The sequence below is a fragment of the Moschus berezovskii genome, chromosome 17 (genome assembly GCF_049115385.1).
Source record: "Moschus berezovskii isolate FMDL1 chromosome 17, NW_MosBer_1.0, whole genome shotgun sequence".
In the NCBI taxonomy this organism is placed as follows: domain Eukaryota; kingdom Metazoa; phylum Chordata; class Mammalia; order Artiodactyla; family Moschidae; genus Moschus; species Moschus berezovskii.
In genome coordinates, this window is record NC_142476.1 from 15,997,954 (window position 1) to 16,021,327 (window position 23,374).

General features: G+C 40.7%; 1 protein-coding gene across 1 annotated transcript in view; it reads left to right on the forward strand.

The window, feature by feature from the left end:
• The window catches only part of ASPM (assembly factor for spindle microtubules), a 65,865-nt gene that overhangs the window by 18,411 nt on the left and 24,080 nt on the right, over positions 1-23,374 (forward strand). Inside the window, exons 5-17 of the mRNA XM_055418979.2 lie at positions 434-580; positions 2,281-2,526; positions 2,804-2,871; positions 5,570-5,711; positions 7,235-7,365; positions 8,148-8,323; positions 11,033-11,178; positions 11,266-11,351; positions 11,783-12,004; positions 14,106-14,313; positions 14,418-14,560; positions 14,680-14,808; positions 17,931-18,125. Coding sequence (XP_055274954.2) covers positions 434-580; positions 2,281-2,526; positions 2,804-2,871; positions 5,570-5,711; positions 7,235-7,365; positions 8,148-8,323; positions 11,033-11,178; positions 11,266-11,351; positions 11,783-12,004; positions 14,106-14,313; positions 14,418-14,560; positions 14,680-14,808; positions 17,931-18,125 — 2,039 coding nt within the window. The remainder of the gene's footprint in view (positions 1-433; positions 581-2,280; positions 2,527-2,803; positions 2,872-5,569; positions 5,712-7,234; positions 7,366-8,147; positions 8,324-11,032; positions 11,179-11,265; positions 11,352-11,782; positions 12,005-14,105; positions 14,314-14,417; positions 14,561-14,679; positions 14,809-17,930; positions 18,126-23,374) is intronic.

Genomic DNA, 23,374 nt, shown 5'->3' on the forward strand with positions numbered 1-23,374 from the left:
GGCTTCTGTGGTGACTCAAACGATAAAGAATCCACCTGCAATGCAGGAGACCTGGGTTCAATCCCTGGGTTGGGAAGATCTCCTGGAGGAGGGCAACCCACTCCAGTATTCTTGCCTGGAGAATTCTATGAACAGAGGAGCCTGGCAGGCAACAGTCCACAGGGTCGCAAAGAGTCGGACACAACTGAGTGACTAAGCACAGCATAGCATACCCAAATGCTTTCAACTATTTCTAGCAAGAGGTGGAAAAATAAACATTGTTCAGTGTCTTAAAGGTGGGTTTTATTGTAACGCAGATGCAGTCTGCATTAACAGTGACACATGGCTGCCTAAAAATCCAGTCCAATCTTAGCTGCTGACAATAGTCTATTGCTCTAGATTGTATGATAATTTAAAGGAAAATTTCTATACCTTAACATGATTGTATTCCTAGGTATACCTAGACACCCAATGCCATTTGCTGCAAAAAACGTGTTTTATGATGAACGTTGGAAGGAGAAGCAGGAGCAGGGCTTCACTTGGTGGCTAAATTTTATATTAACTCCTGATGACTTCACTGTAAAAACAAATATTTCTGAAGGTAAACATGAAGTTAATGTTTAAATTAGATAATACTTTTGTTTTAACAGGTAGTCTTTAACATGATTTTTTCATTCTTTAGTTGTACAAATTTATTGGGCTTCGCTGGTGGCTCAGATGGTAAAGTCTGCCTGTAATGTGGGAGGCCTGGGTTTGATTCTTGGGTTGGGAAGATCCCCTGAAGAAGGGAATGGCAACCCCACTCCAGTATTCTTGCCTGGAAAATCCCATGGACAGAGAAGCCTGGCAGGCTGCCATCCATAGGGTCACAAAGAGTCAGACACGATTGAGCAACTTCCTTTTCACTTTCACAAGTGTATCATAGTGTAGTTAGCGGCATGGCACATTAGGTCATTAACACAAATGCTCATTATTGTGCAGGTGAGAGAATTTTGTGCTGAAAGTACTGAACTTCTTCTCTTTGCTTCTCTTCTTGCTCATCAGCCAATGTGATTTCCAGCCTTTCCAGTGAATGGGTTTTATTGTAACACAGTTTCAGTCTGCATTGAGACATGGCTGCCTAGAAATCCAGTCAAATCTTAGCTGCATCAATAAAGTGGAGTGTCCTGGTGGATCATTTTATTTTGTGTGGCCTGTTAGGGATATTGTCTTCACTGGACCCTGATTAAGATGTTTGTGGCCAAGTATATAATGATGAGGGGTCTGAAAACCAGTGGAAATAGGGAATTTTTTAAATATTTCAGTGTAGTTCTGGAAAAGAGAAAAAATCAAAGTATGGAAAGTGATGGAAACATGGTGTTCTTCAAATATTTAAAGGGTTTTCTCCTGAGACAAGAAAGATTCACTTGGGCTACTCTCCCATAGAAGTTACACAGATCAGTTCAACTCCAGATAAGGAAAACCCCTTTAAAATATTTGATTTCCCTCTTGTTGTAGTGTTCCAGCAGACACTGGTCTGCATTTGTTAGAGAAGTGTGTATAGGAATTCTACCTTTGATTAGGTACTTTTCTTTTTCTCCAAAAGTAAGCAAAACATGATTTTTAGTTTTTTTCTTGAGAGAAGATGTGCTCTATGAAAATTCAAATTGCATTTCAAAATTTGACTTTAACAAATCACATTCTTTTTTTTAACCTTTATTAATTTATTTTTAGATATTATTTATATTTCTGTTTGGAATAGAGAAATATAACTTTTAAAAATGTATTCAATCACATTGACTTTTTACCTTTTTGATATTTTCCATTACTTTTTATTATTATTCTTTTTTAATTTATTTTTAAAATTGAAAGATAATTGCTTTCAGTTTGTGTTGGTTTCTGTCATACATCAGCATGAATCAGCTATGGATATACGTATGTCCCCTCCCTCTTATAGTCCCTCCCAATAAATCCCATCCTTTAGGAGCTTATCTTTTGATAAAGTGTATGGAAGCAGAGAAGCCAGCCAGGAGGCTCTCATGAGTCTGGGTTAGAGGCGATCACGTTGGAACCTGGACAACAGTGGTTATGAGAAATGGTTAAATTTTGGATACAGTTTGCAGGTACAGTCAATTGGTTGCGACCATAGGACAGCCTAAGCTTCTGAGTGAATGATGACATCTTCACTTTGAGGTGGGGAGGAGAGGAGTAGGCTGGAAGGCACAGGGAATAGATCCCATCTTGACCACCTTCAGCTATTTTATTGCTAGATTTTAAAGGCTATGCACGTATTATTTAACCAGAACCATCCTTTCTTTCCAGTAAATGCTTCCACTCTTCTTCTGGGAGTAGAGAGTCAACATAAAGTAAGTGTCCCGAAAGCTCCTACCAAGGACGAGGTGTCTCTCAGAGCTTACACCGCTCGGTGCAGGTTGAACAGGTTACGTCGTGCCGCGTGCCGCTTATTTACTTCTGAAAGAATGGTTAAGGCTATGAAAAAGCTTGAAATTGAAATAGAAGCTCGGCGGTTAATTGTTCGGAAAGACAGGCACCTCTGGAAAGATGTGGGTAAGAAGATTATAGAAATCTTGAGAGTAATTCTTTAAAAACACTCTAGAAATTTTTTGTTTCAGAGTCAAATATGTACGTGGTTTCACTTTGCAGCCTAAAATTTCACAAACTTAAATGAGATCATGTACATATATTAAAGAGTAGAAGTATACTTTAACATATTTCATATATGTGATGTTCCTTTTTGGTCTCTGATTTCTCTCCATGAAATTGTATTCACTGTCTCGTATTTGATTAGTGGTCTGAGCTTACTTGCGTTTCATATGCGTTTCAGGAGAACGACAGAAAGTCCTGAATTGGCTATTGTCATATAATCCTTTGTGGCTACGAATCGGCCTAGAGGTAAGTACACCTTCCAGTTTTTGAAAAAAAAAAAACTTTTAAAAAAATATATTCTTTTAGTAGATTCTTTAATAAAATAATGGTTTCTGTTATCAAATTATTTGGTTACTTAATTAATCTCTCAGTATGAAATTTAAGGTCCCTTCATAGATGCTCATTAGGTTAATAGACCCTGTCATTCTATATTACTGCCATTTTGTTACATGGCAGTTTTCCCGTTAGTTTCTTATATAAATAAAATTTGGTACCAGATGTAATAACAAGTATAGTTAACTCCTTTCTGAGTATTTACCAATGACAATACTAGGTTGTTTAAAATACATTAAATACATTTTCTAACCTGCTGCTGCTGCTGCTAAGTCACTTCAGTCGTGTCCCACTCTGTGTGACCCCATAGACGGAAGCCCACCAGGCTCCCCTGTCCCTGGGATTCTCCAGGCAAGAACACGGATCTCTATAAAACCCAGTGAGGTATTTATTGTTATTCCAACTTCACTGACAGGACAGTAGCTGAGATGGTAGGTGATCTGCTGAATGCCAGTGAAGGGCCAGAATTGGAGTCCACACCAGTCTCGAGTCACCATAAACATTTAGATGGAACACTACTCATGAAAACATCAGAATTTGTTTTTCACATGGTGTGTGGTTCAATGATAAAACGAACTGAATTACAAAGTCACTAGGAGCTGACTGTTAAAAGTATTTTTATTTCAGCCCTCAGTGTTTCCATTTCCTTTAGTCTTTTACTGGTGAACTCTTGTGTCTTGTTTAGGTTTTTTACCTTTGTCATGTGGGATATCCCATTCTTCAATTTTTTCTAAGTTTTTGAATAGAAAAATCTTTTGTACAAAAAAGGAATCTTCACAATAATCTGCCTAGTTATCAGAAAATTGAGGTGGAGAGACAATGAATGATAATCCCACTATGGTCACCCAACTAGATAATGAACTTGTTAAGATTTGTTGCTTTAATTCTTATTTCAATTGATTTGAAATTCAACTTCTCATTTCTTTCAATGAAAAGTTAATCAGAAAATTACATGTCAACTGGCTATGCTTCAGAGAGCAAAGAGTTCCAGAACCTCAATTAAGGTCGAACCTGTCTAGGGCTTCCCTGGTGGCACAGATGGTAAAGGAGGACCTGTCTATTGGGAGCACAGCTCTTTTGAGGCAGCGGTAAAATGCAGGAGAGTTAGAAACATGCAACGCCCTTTGAAGCTTCCTCTTAGATGTAGTGTGCGTCACTTCATCCATAGTTCCACCCAAAGTGCACCATCTGTCCAGACACAGATGAGGCAGAAATATTTATTCTTTCACAATAGATACGGCAAATCTATGCCATGTGGTGGGAAAGGGGACTTCTAAAGGGAACGGACACCTTAGAATTGTTAGGGGGCATGACCTTTGAGGATCTTAAGAAAGCATCACATGCCAAAAAGTAAGTCAATAAAGATAAAATGTCTCTGTTTTGGCAGATATTAGTATTTTTCTATGCTCTTCTCTAGTTTTATCAATGTAAAGTTATACAATTTGATGTTTTTAGTTTTTTCTAATTGCTTTAAAAACCATTAGCAATCACATTGATGTTAATGACGTATTTTGATCCTTGATTATATACAGATCAGAATATCCCCAGTTATTGTCTTAGATGGTTTACAGATGGTTTTCCATTTGTTAACTACTAAGAAAGCTGATCGCTGAAGAATTGATGCTTTTGAACTGTGGTATTGAAAACTCTTGAGAGTCCCTTGGACTGCAAGGAGATCCAACCAGTTCATTCTAAAGGAGATCAATCCTGGGTGTTCATTGGAGGGACTTATGCCAAAGCTGAAACTCCAATACTTTGGCCACCTCATGTGAAGAGTTGACTCACTGGAAAAGACTATGATGCTGAGAAGGACTGGGGGCAGGAGGAGAAGGGGACGACAGAGAGTCAGATGGCTGGATGGCATCACCGACTCGATGGACATGAGTTTGAGTGAACTCCGGGAGTTGGTGATGGACAGGGAGGCCTGGCGTGCTGTGATTCATGGGGTCGCAAAGAGTCAGACACGACTGAGTGACTGAACTGAACTGAAAGCATTTAGAATTATTTAGGTGTCTGTTGTACCTTCATGATACACTTGCAGGACGTGCGTTCATGTGTGCTAAGTTGCTTCAGTCATGTCTGACTCTTTGCGACCCTATGGACTGTAGCCTGCCAGGCTCTTCTGTCCATGGGAGTCTCCAGGCAAGAATACTGGAGTGGGGTGCTATGCCCTCCTCCAGGGGATCTTCCCGACCCAGGGATCGAACCTAAATCTCCCATGTCTCCTGCATTGGCAGGTGGGTTCTTTACCACTAGTGCCACCTAGGAAGCCCACTAACAGGACAGTTGTCATTAAATTTGAACAAGAGGCTTACATTTGTTACTTCTTCAAAGGAAATTTACAATATAAATATCACTTGTCATATAATTTTTAAGAACTTATCTTAGTCCTGAACTTTTGTGTCTTCTTCACTATGAAACATGCCACATGCACTAAAAATTGCAGAAAACACACATGTTCAGCCCACAGAGCCGGGGCGAATATCCCCGTCTCTCCCAGAGGAGTCAGAAGCTCGCCGGTTCCTAGGCCAGCGCCGTCTGTCCTCCCCTCTGCATCCCTGTGCCCCGAAGAGAGAGCACATCCCTGACTTGGGCTTGGATTTCTTTGCAGACGGTATACGGAGAACTGGTGCCTCTGGAAGACAACAGTGACGTCACGGGGCTGGCGATGTTCATCCTGAACCGCCTGCTTTGGAATCCCGACATCGCAGCCGAGTACAGGCACCCGAGTGTCCCTCACCTGTACAGAGACGGTGGGTGGCTCTGCCTCCGCCGCGGGCTCCCCACGCTGTGTGCAGAGGGCGTCCCGTCCTCACTCCTGTCTGTTCCGACTTCACCTTCCAGAGAAACCTGCGTAAAGGCCTCTCTCTCCACTGCCGCCTCGTTCTGCGACCCCCGCCATTCCCATCTTGCCCCCCTGCTATGGCCCTATCGCTGCCTCTCCGCTGCACCTCGCAAGCAGGCCTCACGCCCTGCGGAGGTCACGCTGTCTCAGGCTGCCACTCGCTCTGTTTTAGCGTTCTGCGCCCCTCGGTCGATGCAGGCGCTCGTGACGTCATGGTCCTGTGAAGCCAACCCAATCTCTTGCTGTGTCTCTGCCCCAGTTTCTTCCCTAAACTGGAAACGTTAAATAATACCCGCCCCATAGAGCCGTCCTGAGCCTTAAATGAATCTGTACACGGGAAGCCTAAGAAAGACACACAGTGTGCTCCCTGGGCTTCTTACTGCTGGTTTGTTCTAGCGGATTGTAACCATCCTACTTTTACAAAAAACTTGTCTTTTCTTGTTTTTTTTTTTTTAAATTGAGGTATAGTTGATTTACAATGTTATATAAGTTTCAGCTGTTCAGCATAGTGATTCATAATTTTGAAAGGCTATACTCCATTTATAGCTTTTATAAAATGTTGGCTATATTCCCTGTGGTGTACAATATGTCCTTGTAGCTTATTTATTTGATAAGTAGTGATTTGTACTTCTGAATCTCCTACCTCTGTCTTGCCCCCACCTTCCCTCTCCTCGCTGGTGACCACTAGTCTGTTTTCTGTATCTGCAAGTCTGTTTCTTTTTTTGCCATATTCACTAGTTTGCTTTATTTTTTACATTCCACATATAAGTGATACCATGCGGTATTTATCTTTCTTTCTCTGACTTATTTCTCGGAGCATAGTGCCCTTCAGGCCCGTTCATGTTGCTGCAGATGGGAAACTTTCATCCTCTCTTATGGCTGAGTAGTATTCTGTTACACACGTGAACACACATACACACACCTACGTGTACACCGTGTCTTCTTTATCCATTCTTCTGTCAACGGACACTTAGGTTGCTTCCACATCTTGGGTATCATAAATAATGCCACTGTGAGCATTGGGGCGTGTGTTTCTTTCTGACTTAGTGTTTTCATTTTCTCTGAATATATACCCAGCAGTGTAATTGCTGGATTACGTGGTAGTTCTCTTTAGTTTTTTGAGTCATCTCCATACTGTTTTCCACAGTTGCTGCCCCAATTTACCTTCCCCCTGCCAAAAAAAAAAAAAAGCCAAGGGAAAAAAAAGGCAAATATAAGGAATTTTATATACTTACAAAGAATTCCAAGATAATTTGACTTTAAAGTATAAGACACATTTCAAGAACCCTTAGCAGGAATGTATAGACCAAAAGTGTAGCACAATAAATAAATATAGAAAAATATTTCAGAACCTCCCCCCCCACCAAGAAAAGTAAACCAGACTTGTCTTACATAGATGAACGTGCTATACCTTTTTGTACTTTATTTCAGGTCATGAAGAAGCTCTGTCTAGGTTTACATTGAAAAAGCTATTATTGTTGGTTTGTTTCCTTGATTATGCTAAAATCTCTAGACTTATTGATCATGATCCCTGTCTCTTCTGTAAAGATGCCGAGTTCAAGGTATGGTTTTCATCTTATATTTTTTATTTCACATATAAGACTTTTGTCTGTTTTTATTGTGTATTTTCTCCTCAGAAAAAGTGATTTTTGCAAAGAACACTAGTCCACCTCTTTGCAGCCCCATAGACTATATATATACAGTCCATGGAATTCTCCAGGCTAGAATACTAGAGTGGGTAGCTTTTCCCTTCTCTGGGGGACCTTCCCAACCCAGGGATCTAACCCAGGTCTCCCGCATTGCCCGCCGATTCTATACCAGCTGAGCCACAAGGGAAGCCCAATAGTTTTCATCTTATATTTTATATTTCACATATAAAATTTTGTCTGTTTTTATTGTACATTTTCTCCTCAGAAAAAGTGATTTTCCCAAAGTACAGTACTCTGGAGTAGAACAGAAATTCCTGCCCAGTAGTTCTAACCCTGCCTAGCTTGTTTGTTGACATTTTACCAGTGCATCATCCTAGCTTTGCTTTGAGAATGAATGTAACTTGTGCTTCTGAGGAATTAATTTGGGAGAAAATTTCTTTCCTAATTTAGTATGCTATCAAATTAATTCTAATTTTTAGAGTGTATTATTATTTATGAGCCCTTTCTTAAAAGGTCTTAAATTGGAAATATTGGTAATATATGAGGTTTGCATTGTTACCATATGAAACTGTCTTTTTATACTACTGTTAATTTTACTTTATTTCTATATGTGCAGAATGATTTGAAGAATTTGTTTTTATTATAAACAGAATGATGATACTGGACTATAATGCCTTCTACTTGTTTCTCCATAGGCCAGTAAAGAAATCCTTCTGGCTTTTTCACGAGATTTCCTAGGCGGTGAAGGTGACCTTTCCCGTCATCTGAGCTTACTGGGATTTCCTGTGACCCACGTCCAGATGCCTTTCGATGAATTTGATTTTGCTGTTAAGAATCTTGCTGTAGACTTGCAGTGTGGGGTGCGTCTCGTGTAAGTATAAGAAATGGAATTATGTCTCTCCCTAGAATAGACTAACATTTTCTGGAAGACATTTTTTTCTAACATATACAATCCCTCTTGCTCCTTTATGTAATGGGATAAATCTAGGGTTTAAAAAAGTTGGGGTAAGTTCAGGAAAATAGTTTGAATTTTAGGCCAAGAAGCCTTGTCCCCTATCCACATTTTTCCCTGCTGGCAGGTGATGAGGTCTGGAGTAGGAAACACTGATGCCCCAGAATAGGAGTTGGGGAAAGCATGGGGCTAATTAAACTATAAGACATTAAATAGCACTTTATCTGCAGTAGTTTCGTGACTTCCACATCATTTGAGACCAGTTTTAGTTGTGTTAGCCATGTTGCACATGTAAGGATGCAACTCTGAAATTAAGACACTTGCTCCTTGCAAGGAAAGCTGTGACAAACTTAGTGTATCAAAAAGCAGAGACATCACTTTCCCATCACTTTGCCAGATAGTCAAAGCTATGGATTTTCCAATAGTCATGTATGGATGTGAGAGTTGGACTGTAAAGAGGGCTGAGCACTGAAGAACTGATGCTTTCAGATTTTGGTGCTGGAGAAGACTCTTGAGAGTCCCTTGGACAGCAAGGAGATCAAAGCAGTCAATCTAAAGGAAATTAACCCTGAATGCTCATTGGAAGGACTGATGCTAAAGCCAAAGTTCCAATACTTTGGTCACCTGATGCAAAGAGCTGACTCGCTGGAAAAGACCCTGATGCTGAGAAAGATTGAGGGCACAGAGAATGAGATGGTTGGATGGCATCACCGACTATATGGACTTGAGTTTGAGCAAACTCCAAGAGATGGTGAAGGACAGGGAATCCTGGTGTGCTGCAGTCCATGGGGTTGCAAAGAGTCAGACACAACAACACGTGAGGAGGAGTGAGATGAAGACATGAAATGGTTTGCCCAGGTTTTACACAGCAGTGGCAGTGGGCATCAGCTCATGACATCCAGCTCCACGTCGCATGCATTTCCTCACTAACACACTAGAGTCCTAGGCATTGGCTTTGATGTGACAACAGTGAGTCACCACTGCCTGCTTTGGAAGGAGCGGCCTTTACACTATACCTCGGGCAGCTTCTTTACAGTGTGTGATTTGAAGGCATCTATCTTGTTTCTAAGAAATTCTCTAATTATATTATGTCTGACATTTGAGAGGACGTTATCCCTGGATCTTTGTAAATCCCAAGTTCTTCTTAAATAGCATACATGGGACTTCCTTTGGTAGTTTAGTGGTTAAGAATTTGCCTTGCAGTGCAAGGGATGCAGGTTTGATCCCTGGTTGGGAAACTGAGATCCTATGTGCCTTGGAGTAGAGAAGAGCCAGCACAGCTAAACAAATAAGCAAACAATAACGGCACACATGTCTCTTGTTGCCTTCTAAATTAAACTTCCGTGAACCTTCTTTTCTTTTCCAATCATATATTCTCATGACAAAGTAATAGTCTTGAACTTTACTGTAGCTTCCTCTCTTAAGTAATTTCTATATAGGCTGGAGCATTTGCTGAGAATGTTCTCCACACTATTTTTATATTTAATTTTAATTTGTTCATTTCATAAATCCAAACCAGCACATCTGTTTTCTGGCCACTAGCAATTCACAATTTGAAACTTTTTCCACTGTCTGGGAGGAGCAGTGATTGGCTTCATGTTCAGTGCAACTTTGTGATAATGAAAGACATTTTTTGTTCTTTTATAGGTGCTACTAAGGACCTCCCAGTGTAGGGTGTTGATGTTTTGTCATTGTCAGGAGCTCTCACTAGTTAAGAGACTTGATCCTGCTTGACAAACTTCTGTTTTCTCCAGTGCCCCCAAAATGCTCATAGGTCTTGGAGGTCATTTGAGGTCACTTGGGAACGGTTAATCCACTAATGCTGTAGGTGACGGTCAGTCGGTCAGTCTGGTGTTGCAGAAACGCTTCAGATGCTGATTGAGTGGTTGGCCTACGCCTGTCTTACATTGCTTCCTAACCTTTAGAATTATGGTCTGTAAACAATTCTGCCAAATTTTAACCAGACACAGTCATTAGTTGGGCTCAATCTTTCTGTGGAAACAGTGGTTTTTGTCTAGTGTAAAACACTAGATGATATTAGGAGTTTGAATTTAAACTGTGGTATAAATGATTTTTTAAGGTAGGCACTCAAACATTTTTGCTTTACCTGGTATAAATATAAGAGAATGGCCTTGGAAACTGTAAGAGTGGGGTTTGTAAGATCACAGAAATTTATTTTACTTTTCTGAGCTTTTTCTTCATCTGCCAAAAATGGGATAATAATTGCCCGACTGTGGGGTTTGCCATGGACAAAATAAGAAAAGAAAGGGCTAAAATAAGAAAAGAAAGCGCTTGCTTGATGTGTAGCATACTGGAGTCCCTCAGTCAACGTTCGTTCTCCTCTCTTTTCCCTGAAGAGCCTTGTTCTGTTTCTGTGTGCATTTGTGTGTGTGCATCTTATTTTCCATCCTTAAATTCTGTTCACAGAGCTCAACCCCCAGGTTTAAATGAAAAATAACTCTATTTACTTAACTATGAAGTAACAGTTTTGAGATCATGTTTTGGGATCTTTCTAACCTAAAACCCTTTAACTCTGGAAGATTGATATGGGTGATTATTTAAATGAAGTTAGTTTTTCCTGCATGTTTTTATGTTAACAATTTCATGTGGCAATCCCTTCATTGTTAGGCGAACTATGGAACTTCTCACGCAAAACTGGAATCTCTCAAAGAAACTCAGAATTCCTGCAATAAGTCGTCTTCAAAAGATGCACAATGTTGACATCGTTCTTGAAATTCTTAAATCACGAGGAATTCAGTTGAATGATGAGCATGGTAAAAACCAAGTAACAATAAAAGTTTTCTTCTCACTGAAAATCACGCTGTACGTACTTTGTACTAACGGACTCCTTCCGTTTGCAGGAAATGCAATCCTGTCTAAGGATATTGTGGACAGACACAGAGAGAAAACCCTGGCGTTGCTTTGGAAGATAGCATTGGCTTTTCAGGTATTGTACATTTGGTGCATTTTGTACTTTCTGTCAGTTTTCAATATTGACTTATAAAAGTCTTTTGTGTCAAATAAAGACTAGCAGTAGTAGCTGTTACTAGCTAGACTTATTCTGTCCCAGGAACTGTGCTGGTGGCTTTATGTACACTCCAATCTAATCTTCACAAGACCCCAGTAGGTCGCTATTGTCATTTCTTTATAGGGGAGGAGACTAGAGCTAAGGGTTCCTCACTGATCGGACACAGACATGAGATCAGATCCCTGACTTAGGTGAACACAGATCCCGTGCAGTCAGGCACTTACACATTCCATGACTTCCTTGTAGACTGTGCTTGCCTTAAAAAAATATTGATAGTAGCAGACTTGAACTTTTTTGGGTCAAAAATAATGTATGAAAAATATGGTGTTTATCCTCTTTTTGTATTCCAGGTGGACATTTCCCTGAATTTAGATCAGTTAAAGGAAGAAATTGACTTTTTAAAGAACACGCAGAGTATGAAGAAAACAATGTCTGCACTGTCATGCCGTCCTGATGCTGTTATCAGTAAAAAAAGAGATGAAAGGCAGAGCGGTCCCTTTGAACAGTACAGTGAAAGCGTAAAGCTGCTGAGGGATTGGGTAAATGCTGTCTGTGGCTTCTATAATAAAAAAGTAAGTTCTGGGTTTTTGTTTTAGCCTAATTTCTTGAAGCAAATTTTGGTTAAAATCAAACAGTGCATGAAATATTTTCTTTAATTTCTTTTCTTTAATGTCATATAAGGTAGTAGAATTTTATTCCTATATAGATCATTATTTATACAGATATTTTTCTATGATATATTTTATATATATATTAATATATAATAATTAACATATAAACACATAACAATTATATAACTATTAACCCACTCCAGTATTCTTGCCTGGAGAATCCCATGGATGGAGAAGCCTGGTAGGCTACAGTTCATGGGGTCGCAAAGAGTCGGACACGACTGAGCGATGGAACGGAACGGAATGATACATCTTATTATATAGATTTATTATATGATAATACATATGCTAATATAATTTATATTATAAACAATAAAATGTGTTAATACCAATTAAAAATTATAATAATACTGATGATGATGAATTTTTTTTTTTCTTTTTTTTCTTATTGGAGTATAATGGCTTTACAGTGTGTTCATTTCTGCCATATAGCAAAGCGAGTCAGTTACATGTATACATGTTTCCCCTCTTAGTTAATATGTACAAGCAAACTTTTCCTTTAATGAGTAAGGGTGCCGTCACATACCTAGTTTCATCAAATCTGTCACCAATTGTGTAATAAACGATTATTTTATGTCTCACTAGGGAAAAAAAATGCCCTAGTTGGCATCTTAAAAGGAGATGCTTGCATAGAACTGGGGCGCCAAAGGATCATACCTTTATTACAAAGTGAAGTCGCTCAGTTGAGTCTTTGCAACCCCATGGACTGCAGCCCGCTAGTCTCTTCTGTCCCTGGGATTTCCCAGGCAAGAATACTGGAGTGGGTTGCCATTTCCTTCTCCAGGGGATCTTCCTGACCCAGGGTTCAAACCCAGGTCTCCCACACTGTAGACAGACTCTTTACTGTCTGAGCCACCAGGGAAACTCTTATTACAAAGGTGAATGCAAACAAACCCACCATGCACAAAGGGACATTAGAGGACTCTACCCCACTGGGTAGAGAGGGAGGAAATAGTCTGAGATGTGTCTTTTGGAATCATTTGTTAGATTGAGCCTCCATTGCTATAGGAAATGTATGTTTAAGTATAAATACATGAGAATAAATGGTCCTGATGCACATGAATAACATATCCCTTAAGGAATGTAAAACAGAAAAACTGTCAGATGTATGATCGTCTGTGTTTTAAGTAAGTACTAGGTCGGACACAGCTGAGAGACTTCACTTTCACTTTTCACTTTCACACATTGGAGAGGGAAATGGCAACCCACTCCAGTGTTTTTGCCTGGAGAATCCCAGGGAAGGGGGAGCCTGGTGGGCTTCCATCTATGGGGTCGCACAGAGTCGGACATGACTGAAGTGACTTAGCAGCAGCAGAGAGCCCCAAAGGCCCTAGTACTGCAGTCCTGTGTCCCATGCCTTTCTCTTGACGCCAATCCCTTGGCTCTCCTAGGTCCATAGACACAGCGCTCCATTCACTGCTGTGTTCACACGGCATTCTCCCTATGCGTCTTATCTCCATCTCTCTCCCTTCCTCATAAGGGCACCAGTCATATCAGATTAAAACCTCATCTTACTCTAGTGTGGTCCCATCTTAACTGGTTAAATCTGCAGTGACTCTATCTATGTCCAAACAAGACCACATCCCGAGAGTCTGAGAAGGACATGAATTTTTTGATGAACACTATCCAACCCAGCACAATAATATAATATTTTAGAGTTGAGAATTTGGCATGAATGTGGTAGTATGCAGTATAACTTCCCAGGTGGCTCAGTGGTAAAGAGTCTGCCTGCAGGAGACGTGGATTTGATCCCTGGGTTGAGAAGATCCCCAGGAGAAGTATTCTTGCCTGGGAAACTCCATGGACAGAGGAACCTGACAGGCTACAGTCCATGTGTTCACAGAGTCAGATACACCAGAGCATACACGTGGTATTACACTAGGTGATACTGTAAATTAGCATGCTGGTCCTAGCTATTAAAAGGAAATGTGGACTGTAAAACCATCAGTATCTGTGTTCTTACCTAAACACAGTGTATTTTTTTTCTGACATTTCTCATCAGGTGGAGAACTTCACAGTGTCTTTCTCGGACGGCCGGGTGTTGTGCTACCTGATCCACCACTACCATCCTTGCTATGTTCCTTTTGACGCCATATGTCAGCGAACCACCCAGACCGTGGAGTGCACACACACTGGTTCCGTGGTGCTGAATTCATCATCCGAATCTGACGGAAGTTTTCTGGATCTGTCTCTTAAATCACCTAATCAGGGTTAATCCCTTTCAGTTAATTTACTTCTCCAGCGCTTTCACTGGCCTTTCTGATTTCTGGCCCTCACAGTCTAATCTGATCTCTCTGTTTTACTTGCATTGCAGAAAATACTTCAGAACTATACAAAGAACTCCTAGAAAACGAAAAGAAAAATTTTCAGTTGGTTAGGTCTGCAGCTAGAGACCTTGGCGGAATACCTGCCATGATCCATCACTCAGATATGTCAAACACAATCCCTGATGAGAAGGTAAAGCAAACGTTCCTTCACAGTCATAACTTTTAGTAAACAGAGTCTCAGATGATAGGAAGTTCCATGCTCTCTGTCTCATAGGAGCTTCTGTCTTCATCTTTTATGTCCTCTCTCAGGTGGTGATTACCTATTTGTCGTTCCTTTGTGCAAGGCTTTTGGATCTTCGTAAAGAAACGAGAGCCGCTCGACTTATACAGACGACTTGGAGACAATATAAGCTAAAAAAAGATCTGAAACACCATCAGGTACTCCTCAAAAATGAAGTGTGTGTGTGCTCGGCCACTCAGTCATGTCCAACTCTTTGAGACCCCAATGGACTGTAGCCCACCAGGCTCCTCTGTCCATGGGATTTCCCAAGCAGGAATACTGGAGTAGGTTGCTATTCACTTCTCCAGGGGACCTTCCCCACCCAGGTTCCAACCCACATCTCTTGTATCTCCTGCATTGGCAGGTGGATTCTTTACCCCTGAGCCACCTGGGAAGCCCAGTCAGTAATGAAATACTATAATGTAAATTGTTCATAAAATGTCAGGTGAATGATTCTTGATATTGTTTTTATATTTTACTGACGTAGGAAATTACCAAGGTAATTTTCAAGACTGTGTGTGTTTCGAGTAGGGGTGCATATTTCTCCCTAATCTCCAAAGTTTCCTTCACTGGGTATTTCTCCAGGCTTTGTCCTCCCTTTCACTCTGCTCCAGGGGACACGCAGTAACTTATGCATGTTGTGAATTTGTGAAAAGTAAACTGGGGTTGTCTGACTCAACTCTCCCCTCCTTCCTCTTGAACTCTGATGTTTCTCCAGGAAACAGGAGCTTTCCTTTCATTTTTCACGCTGTGCTCTGGGAGGCTTGCCCCCAACCAGTGCTGCTCTGGCCTGGGTGTCCCCTGCCAGATTCTGCAGTTCGATTAGACAAGCTCAGTCTGTCTGCCATGAACCTGTCTTCCAGGCTATCCTTTGTTAGTATAAAAGTGGCATTCTGGTTTCCATCGTTTAATTTCTCAGAACATTTAGGACCCAAGCACAGGGAGAAAGGTTGTCCCTCTGTGTCCCTGATAGTACAAATTTTGCATTAACATAAAATAAGTGTTTTGTTGAGTTTGGAAAAAATGCCATTTTAACAATATTAGAAATGGTCTCCTTGGTCAAAGTGAATAAACTATTTTAATCCTCTGCTCTTGTCACTAATAATGCTGTATTTATTTGGAGAAAACAAAAGAAGCATTCATGTTTAATAAATCTTAGCAGGTATTTTAGAAATATATTTCAGCCAAGATTGCTCCTTAGTTCTGAATTATAATGTATTTATGATAAAGTTCTTGGTACCTGCAAAGTAGCTAAATTTTGGTGGTTTATACCATTTATTCTCTTGCGCCATCTCAGACCTGGTTTGCTGTCGTTCAGTCACTTAGTCATGTCCGATTCTTTGCGACCCCATGGACGGCAGCACGCCAGGACTCCCTGTCCATCACCAACTCCCAAAACTTGCTCAGACTCATGTCCATCGCGTCAGTGATGCCATCCAACCATCTCATCCTCTGTCATCCCCTTCTCCTCCTGCCCTCAGTCTCTCCCAGGGTCTTTTCCAATGAGTGGGCTCTTTGCATACGGTGGCCAGATTTAGAATAGCAATTTGATCCCTTCCCTAGCTGTGTTCTCGTGCTGTATGGTTTCCGGTTGTAGTTAAATACCGGTCAGCATCTACAGCTCATCTCTGCCGAGCCCGCCCTCGCATGGCGCACTGTCCCACGCAGCAACACAAAGGGTTGTCAGACAGCCTGTACGTTGTTCCTCTCCACCAGAGGAATAATTTATATTCCCGTTTCTAATTCAAGTGAAGTGAAGTAATAAGTCTAGCCTTACAGAGTAGCAAAGTGATTAGGAGCACCAACTCTGAAGCCAGACTGCCTACATCAAATCCTGGCTGGCTGACCCCTGGGGGGCCAGCTGTCTACTTGACCTCCCTGCCCGGGTTTCCTCACAGCCAGGGGGGCAGTGCCAGTCCATCTGTTCTCACAGTTGTTGTGAGGTTGGATGGCTCATTCTCTCAGTGTTTAGAATGGTGCCTGATAGCTGGCATTTAACCTGTTACTATTCACTGAAATTCACTGTTAGAAGTAGAGGTGTGCAGGGCGCTGGCCTCTGGAGCTCCCGCGGCAGCCAGCTCCTCTTTGGACACTGACACCACAGGCAGTCCTGACACCACTTGTCACAGCCCTGAGCTTTGTCCACTGGAGCCTCTATACTTAAAGCCACAGTGTATTCTGGCAGCAGAAGAGGATATTTTGCCTCTTTTTTTCTTTTTTGTGAATTCCTTTCTTCAAATTGCAGCAAAACAATACTTCCAGGACTTCCCTGGAAGTCCAGTGGTTAAAACTCCTGGCTTCCAATACAGGAGGTGTGGGTTCAGTCCCTGGTTGGGGAACTAAGATCCCACATGCTGTGAGGTGCGGCCAAATAAGTAAATACACATTAATAATAAATAAACACAGTACACCTGGTTAAAAACAAAAGATAATACTTATACTATAAAGCATTTTGTTTATGCGAGCCTCTTTTTCCTTTGTTTTTCCTCCTACTTTGTTGTTCAGTCGCTCAGTCATGTCTGACTCTTTGCAACCCCATGGACTGCAGCATGTTAGACCTCCCTGTCTTTCAGCTCTGTCCCAGAGTTTGCTCAGACTCATGTCTACCGAGTTGATGATGCCATCCACCCATCTCATCCTCTGTTGTCCCCTTCTCCTCAATCTTTCCCAGTATCAAGGTCTTTTCCTACGAGTCAGCTCTTTGCATCAGGTAGCCAAAGTATTGGATCTTCGGCTCAGCATCAGTCCTTCCAATGAATATTCAGGATTGATTTCCTTTAGGATTGACTGGCGTGATCTCCTTGCTGACCAAGAGTCTTCTCCAGCACCACAATTTGAAAGCATCAATTAATTCTTTGGTGCTCAGCCTTCCTTATAGTCTAACTCTCATCTGTGAACATGACTATAGCTTTGACTATATAGCCCTTTGTTGGCCGACCCTTTCCCAAAAATCAAGTATGAATTCATTCCACCATAATCTGAGAAACTGTTGTTGTTGCTTAGTTGCTCAGTTGTCTCCGACTCTTGTGACCCCGTTGACTATAGCCCACCAGGCTCCTCTGCCCATGGGATTTCCCAGGCTAAAATACTGGAGTGGGTTGGCATTTCCTCCTCTACGGGATCTTCTCGACCCAGGGATCAAACCCGCATCTCCTGTGTCTCCTGCATTGGCAGGCAGATTCTTTACCACTGAGCCACCTGGGAAGCCCAGTCTGACTTCTTACAAATAATAGCTTAGGGTCTCAAGTTTAATTCATATTTGCCTTTTGTTTTCTTTTAGGAGAGAGACAAAGCTGCAAGAATTATTCAATCAGCTATAATCAGTTTCCTCACTAAACAACGATTTAAAAAGAAGGTCAGCGCAGCATTGGTCATTCAGAAATATTGGCGAAGAGCCTTAGCAAAGAAAAAACTATTAATGTTGAAAAAGGAAAAACTAGAAAGAGTTCACAGTAAATCAGCATCTATTATTCAGGTATGGTATTCTGAATTTTTAGATTTAAAAAGGTTTAATGACATTTTTAAGAGTAAAATATGATAAAGTTTTAAATTAAATTTTAGGGTTCTATATTTTATCTAGCACTTTAACAAGTATTTGGTACCTCCCCACTACATGTAAAACTCTTGGCCGTGTTCCACATGAGGATCAAACAAATGGAAGCGCCTGCTTCGCTCTGACAGAGGGAGCAGTTTAGTGCTGCCCCCCTGCTCTCTTGTTTGCTTTACACTTTGTTGTTGCTGTTGAGTCACGTCCAGCTCTTAGAGACCCCATGGACTGCAGCACACTAGGCTTCCCTGTCCTCCACTCTCTCCTGAAGTCAGCTCAAATTCATGTCCACTGAGTTGGCGATCCAAGGATCTCATCCTTTGTCACCCACTTCTCTTGTCATCAGTCTTTCCCAGCATATGATATCCAACAGTTTATTCATCTGTTCTATTGTTGATGGATATCTGGGTTTCTGGTTCTGAGCTGTATAACTAAAGGTTTTATGAACGTGCCTTTTGGTGTGAAATATATGCACTCTGTTTGGCACACCCCTATGATACACTTGTTTGCCTTAGGGCATATGTGTTTCAGTTTCAGTGGATACTGACAAGGAGTTTTCTCAGGTGGTTGCAGGGTCTCTTGCTGTTTAAGACACCTGGAGGTTATTGCTTTAATTTCAGTGATTCTAGTCAGTGTGTAGTGGTACCTTGCTGCTGCTGTTGCTGCTAAGTCACTTCAGTCGTGTCCGACTCTGTGTGACCCCATAGACGGAAGCCCACCAGGCTCCCCCGTCCCTGGGACTCTCCAGGCAAGAACACTGGAGTGGGTTGACATTTCCTTCTCCAATGGGTGAAAGTGAAGTCACTCAGTCGTGTCCGACCCTTAGCGACCCCACGGACTGCAGCCCACCAGGCTCCCCCATCCATGGGATTTTCCGGGCAAGAATACTGGAGTGGCTTGCCATTGCCTTCTCCAAGTGGTACCTTAGAATAGTTTATTTGCATTTTGTTGATAATGAATGACATTGAACACCTCTTCATATTGAAAATCTTTTGTGAAGTGTTTTTTCAAGGATCTTTTTTTTCCATTTTTTATTTTGATTGTTTGCCTTCATGTGGATTTATGTGAGATCTTTATATATTCTGGTTATTGGTCCTTGTTGGATATGTACATTGTAAATATCTTCTCCCAGACCATTAGTTTTATATCTTTCCAGTGAAAATTCTTAATTTCCTTCTGTGGTTAGTGGGTTGTTTGTGTGTGTGTTTTAACCATTTAGGAGTACTTACTTAACTACTAAGACCTTGCAGATATTCTCCTACACTGTATTCTGTTCTGAAAGCATTAATGTGTGGCCTTTCACAGTGAGATCTCTCTTGAAATTAATTCCTGTGTACGGTTTGTGCTAGGGACCCTGTTTCTTTGTGTGTGTATGGATAGCCGTTGCTTCAGCTACAGCTCGCTGAAGTGACCACCCTTGCCTCACTGTGCTGCCTGTCGCGCGCATCAGGTCTTCTTTTCGCTGTGCAGGGCAGCGTGTGGGGTCTGAGCTCGCAATAAACTGAGCCCCCATCCCCTGCAGGGGAAGCCAGCGTCCTGACGGCTGCACTGCCAGGGAACTCCCCTAGCACGGATTCTTAAGCATGTGGTTCTGTTTCTAGAATTTTTTACTATTTCCTTGTTCTTTTTGTCTACCATCGAACCATATACTCTAGCTTTACAAGAAATCTGAAGTCTGGTAGACAAAGACTTCTTTTGTTTTCTTTAAGAAGTTTTTAGCTATCCTAAGTCCTCTGCATTTTCTTACAGATTTTGAATCTGAAGTTTAAAAAATATCAGAATTTGAGATTTAACTGAATATGTCAGTTTAGTTACAATTGATACCTTTAGCTACTGAACATGGTATTAATAAATACCTATTTATTCAGGCCTTCTTTAAAAGCCTCCTAAAATGGTTTATGACCAAGCTGAATAGTGTATTAAAAAGCAGAGACATTATTTTGCCAACAAAGGTCCGTCTAGTCAAGGCTATGGTTTTTTCAGTGGTCATGTATGGTTGTGAGAGTTGGACTGTGAAGAAAGCTGAGCGCCGAAGAATTGATGCTTTTGAACTGTGGTGCCGGAGAAGACTCTTGAGAGTCCCTTGGACTGCATGGAGATCCATCCAGTCCATTCCAAAGGAGATCAATCCTGGGTATTCACTGGAAGGACTGATGCTAAAGCTGAAACTCCAATACTTTGGCCACCTCATGCGACGAGTTGACTCACTGGAAAAGACTGATGCTGGGAGGGATTGGGGGCGGGAGGAGATGGGGACAACAGAGAATGAGATGGCTGGATGGCATCACCGACTTGATGGACATGAGTTTGAGTGAACTCCGGGAGTTGGTGATGGACAGGGAGGCCTGGCGTGCTGTGATTCATGGGGTCGCAAAGAGTCAGACACGACTGAGCGACTGAACTGAACTGAAAATGGTTTTATTATCTGATGCAAGAAGTCCTAAATACCTTTACTTACATATAGTATCTATTTTTTTTAATTTAAATTTAATAAATTTTAACTTTATGCAGATCAAAATTAAAATTTTAATTTTCAAATTATTAATAACACACAGTAAAATGTGTATGTCTTTTTTGGTGTGCAGTTACACAAACTTAAACACACAAACAGGTTGTGAACAGTCCATCTCCCAGAAGAACTTTTGCATTCCATTTCTCTGTGGTCCGACGTTCTTCGTCCGCACCCATGCACCAAGCTCTGTTCTCTATTACTATAGTTCTGCATTTGTAAAAATATCACGAAATGGAGCCTTACAATAGGTAAGCCTTTGAGAGTGGCTTTTTCTCCCTGCAGGAGGCCTTTGAGCCTCGCCCAAGTGCTGCATGTTTCAGTGCGTCACTCAGTCGTGTCCAACTCTTTGCCACCCCATGAATAGCAGCACACCAGGCCTCCCTGTTAAGCACCAACTCCGGAGTTTATTCAGACTCATGTCCATTGAGTTGATGATGCCATCCAACCATCTCATCCTCTGTCGTCCCCTTCTCTTCCTGCCTTCAATCTTTCCCAGCATCAGGGTCTTCTCAAATGAGTCAGTTCTTCACATCAGGTGACTGAAGTATTGGAGTTTCAGCTTCAGCATCAGTCCTTTCAATGAATATTCAGAACTGATTTCCTTTCGGATTGACTGGTTGGATCTCCTTGAAGTCCAAGGGAGTCTCAAGAGTCTTCTGGAACACCACAGTTCAAAAGTATCAGTTCTTTGACGCTTAGCTTTCTTTATGGTCCAACTCTCACATCCATACGTGACTATTGGAAAAACCATAGCTTAGACATCATTAAACCATCTAGACTGGCTTATTCCATTTTGCATGCCCAGCCCCAGTGTATAAGGGTTCTAATTGATCCATATCCTCAGCAACGCTGGTCGCTTGTGTTTCACCCGTTCTGATAAGTGTGGTGGTCTCTTGGTTTTAATTTGCATTTTCTCAAAGGCTATGTATATGTTTTCAGATGCTTAATTGCCTTTCAGTCATCTTCTTTATAAAGTGTGTTGAAATCTTTTGACCATTTTTATAATTGAGTGCTAATCTCATTGAGTTTTGAGATTTCTTTCTATATACTGGATACAAGTTCTTTGTCAGTGATTTGTCTGTAAATGTTTTATAGAAAAAGTTGGTCCTTGGTCTTGGTGAATGTTCTGTATACTGGAAAAGAACGTGTATTCTGTTGTTGGGTGCAGTGTTCTACAAACGTCAGGTCGATAGTTCTTTTATGTCCTTACTGATGTTCTGTTTACTTATTCTTGTGCCAAGAAAGTGGTGTTTAAGTCTCCAGCATAACTGTGGATATTGCCTTTCCCTCTTGGGTTTTATCTGCATGTGTTTGAAGATGTTTTGTTAACTGTGTACACGTTTGGAATTGTTCTGTCCTCTAGGTGAGTTGCATTTTTTATCATTGTTTAGTGTTCCTTTTTATCCCTCATAATTTTCTTTGTTCTAAAGCCTACTTTGCATGTTATTACTATAACCAAACTAGCTTTCACTTGATTATCATTTGCAGGGTATATTTTTTCCCTTTATTTTACTTATTAGTTACTTAAATCGTTATGTATGGCTTGAAGTCTTGACAGCATTTAGTTTTCATGTTTTGAAAATCTCTGTCTTTTAATTGGTGATTTAGGTCATTTATATTTCAGATGTTTATCAATATGTTTGGGCTTTGGTCTGTCATTTTATCATTTATTTTCTGAATGTTAGCTTTCTTTCATTTTTCTCTTTTCCCTTTCCTGTCTCTTCAATTATGTGAATACTTTTTAGTGTTTCATTTTAGTTTATCTTTTTTCATTTTAATTATTATTTTATTCCTTTGTACAGGGATTTGTTTGGGAGATTTTTTGTATTTTGGGGTTTTTTTTTGTGGGGGGCTGTCTTTTTCTTGTTTTGTTTTTTGGTTGGTATAGGCATTTCAGTATACAGAACTTTTACTTAGAATCAGTACTTTATCACTTTAAATGGAATGTAGAAAATTAAACCACTATCTAGATCCCTTTGCTCCCCTCCCTCACTTTTATGTTTTAGCAGCGACTCAGCAGCAGCAGCAGTTTTATTTATTAAACTTACATACAACTGAAACCACATCAGGCAATTTTGCTTTCAATCATAATAAAATTTTAAGGAGTACATGAGAATCATAGTCTGTTAGTGCAGATTTTGTCATTTTTGTTGCTTTCTTTTTTTTTTTATGGTATAGTGTTGGCAATTTATGAACCAACAATGATGCATTATAATTAACTGAAGTCCTTAGTTTCCAAGGGTTTCACTATTTATGTGGTATAGTTATGTATTTGATAAAAATCCGGCCCTAAAAATCCTTTCTGCTTTACATATTCATCTCTTACCCTTCCTCAAAATCCTTGGCAACCACTGTTGTTTTTACTGTCTCTCTATTTTTGCTTTTTCCAGGATGCTCTATAGTTTGAGTTCAGAGATATATAGCCTTTTCAGATAGATTCCCTCACTTCACAAATACACATTTAAGTTTAAAAAGTCTTTTCCTGCCTGAGTAGCTTATTTCTTTTTATCACTGAACAACATTCCATTTTATAGATATACTACAGTTGTTTATCCATTTGCCTATTGAAGGATATACTGGTCATTTTTTTTTCCTTTCTCATTCCGCACTGATACTTTGCATTGATCTTCGAGTTCACTGACTCTTCCGTCATCTGCATTCCACT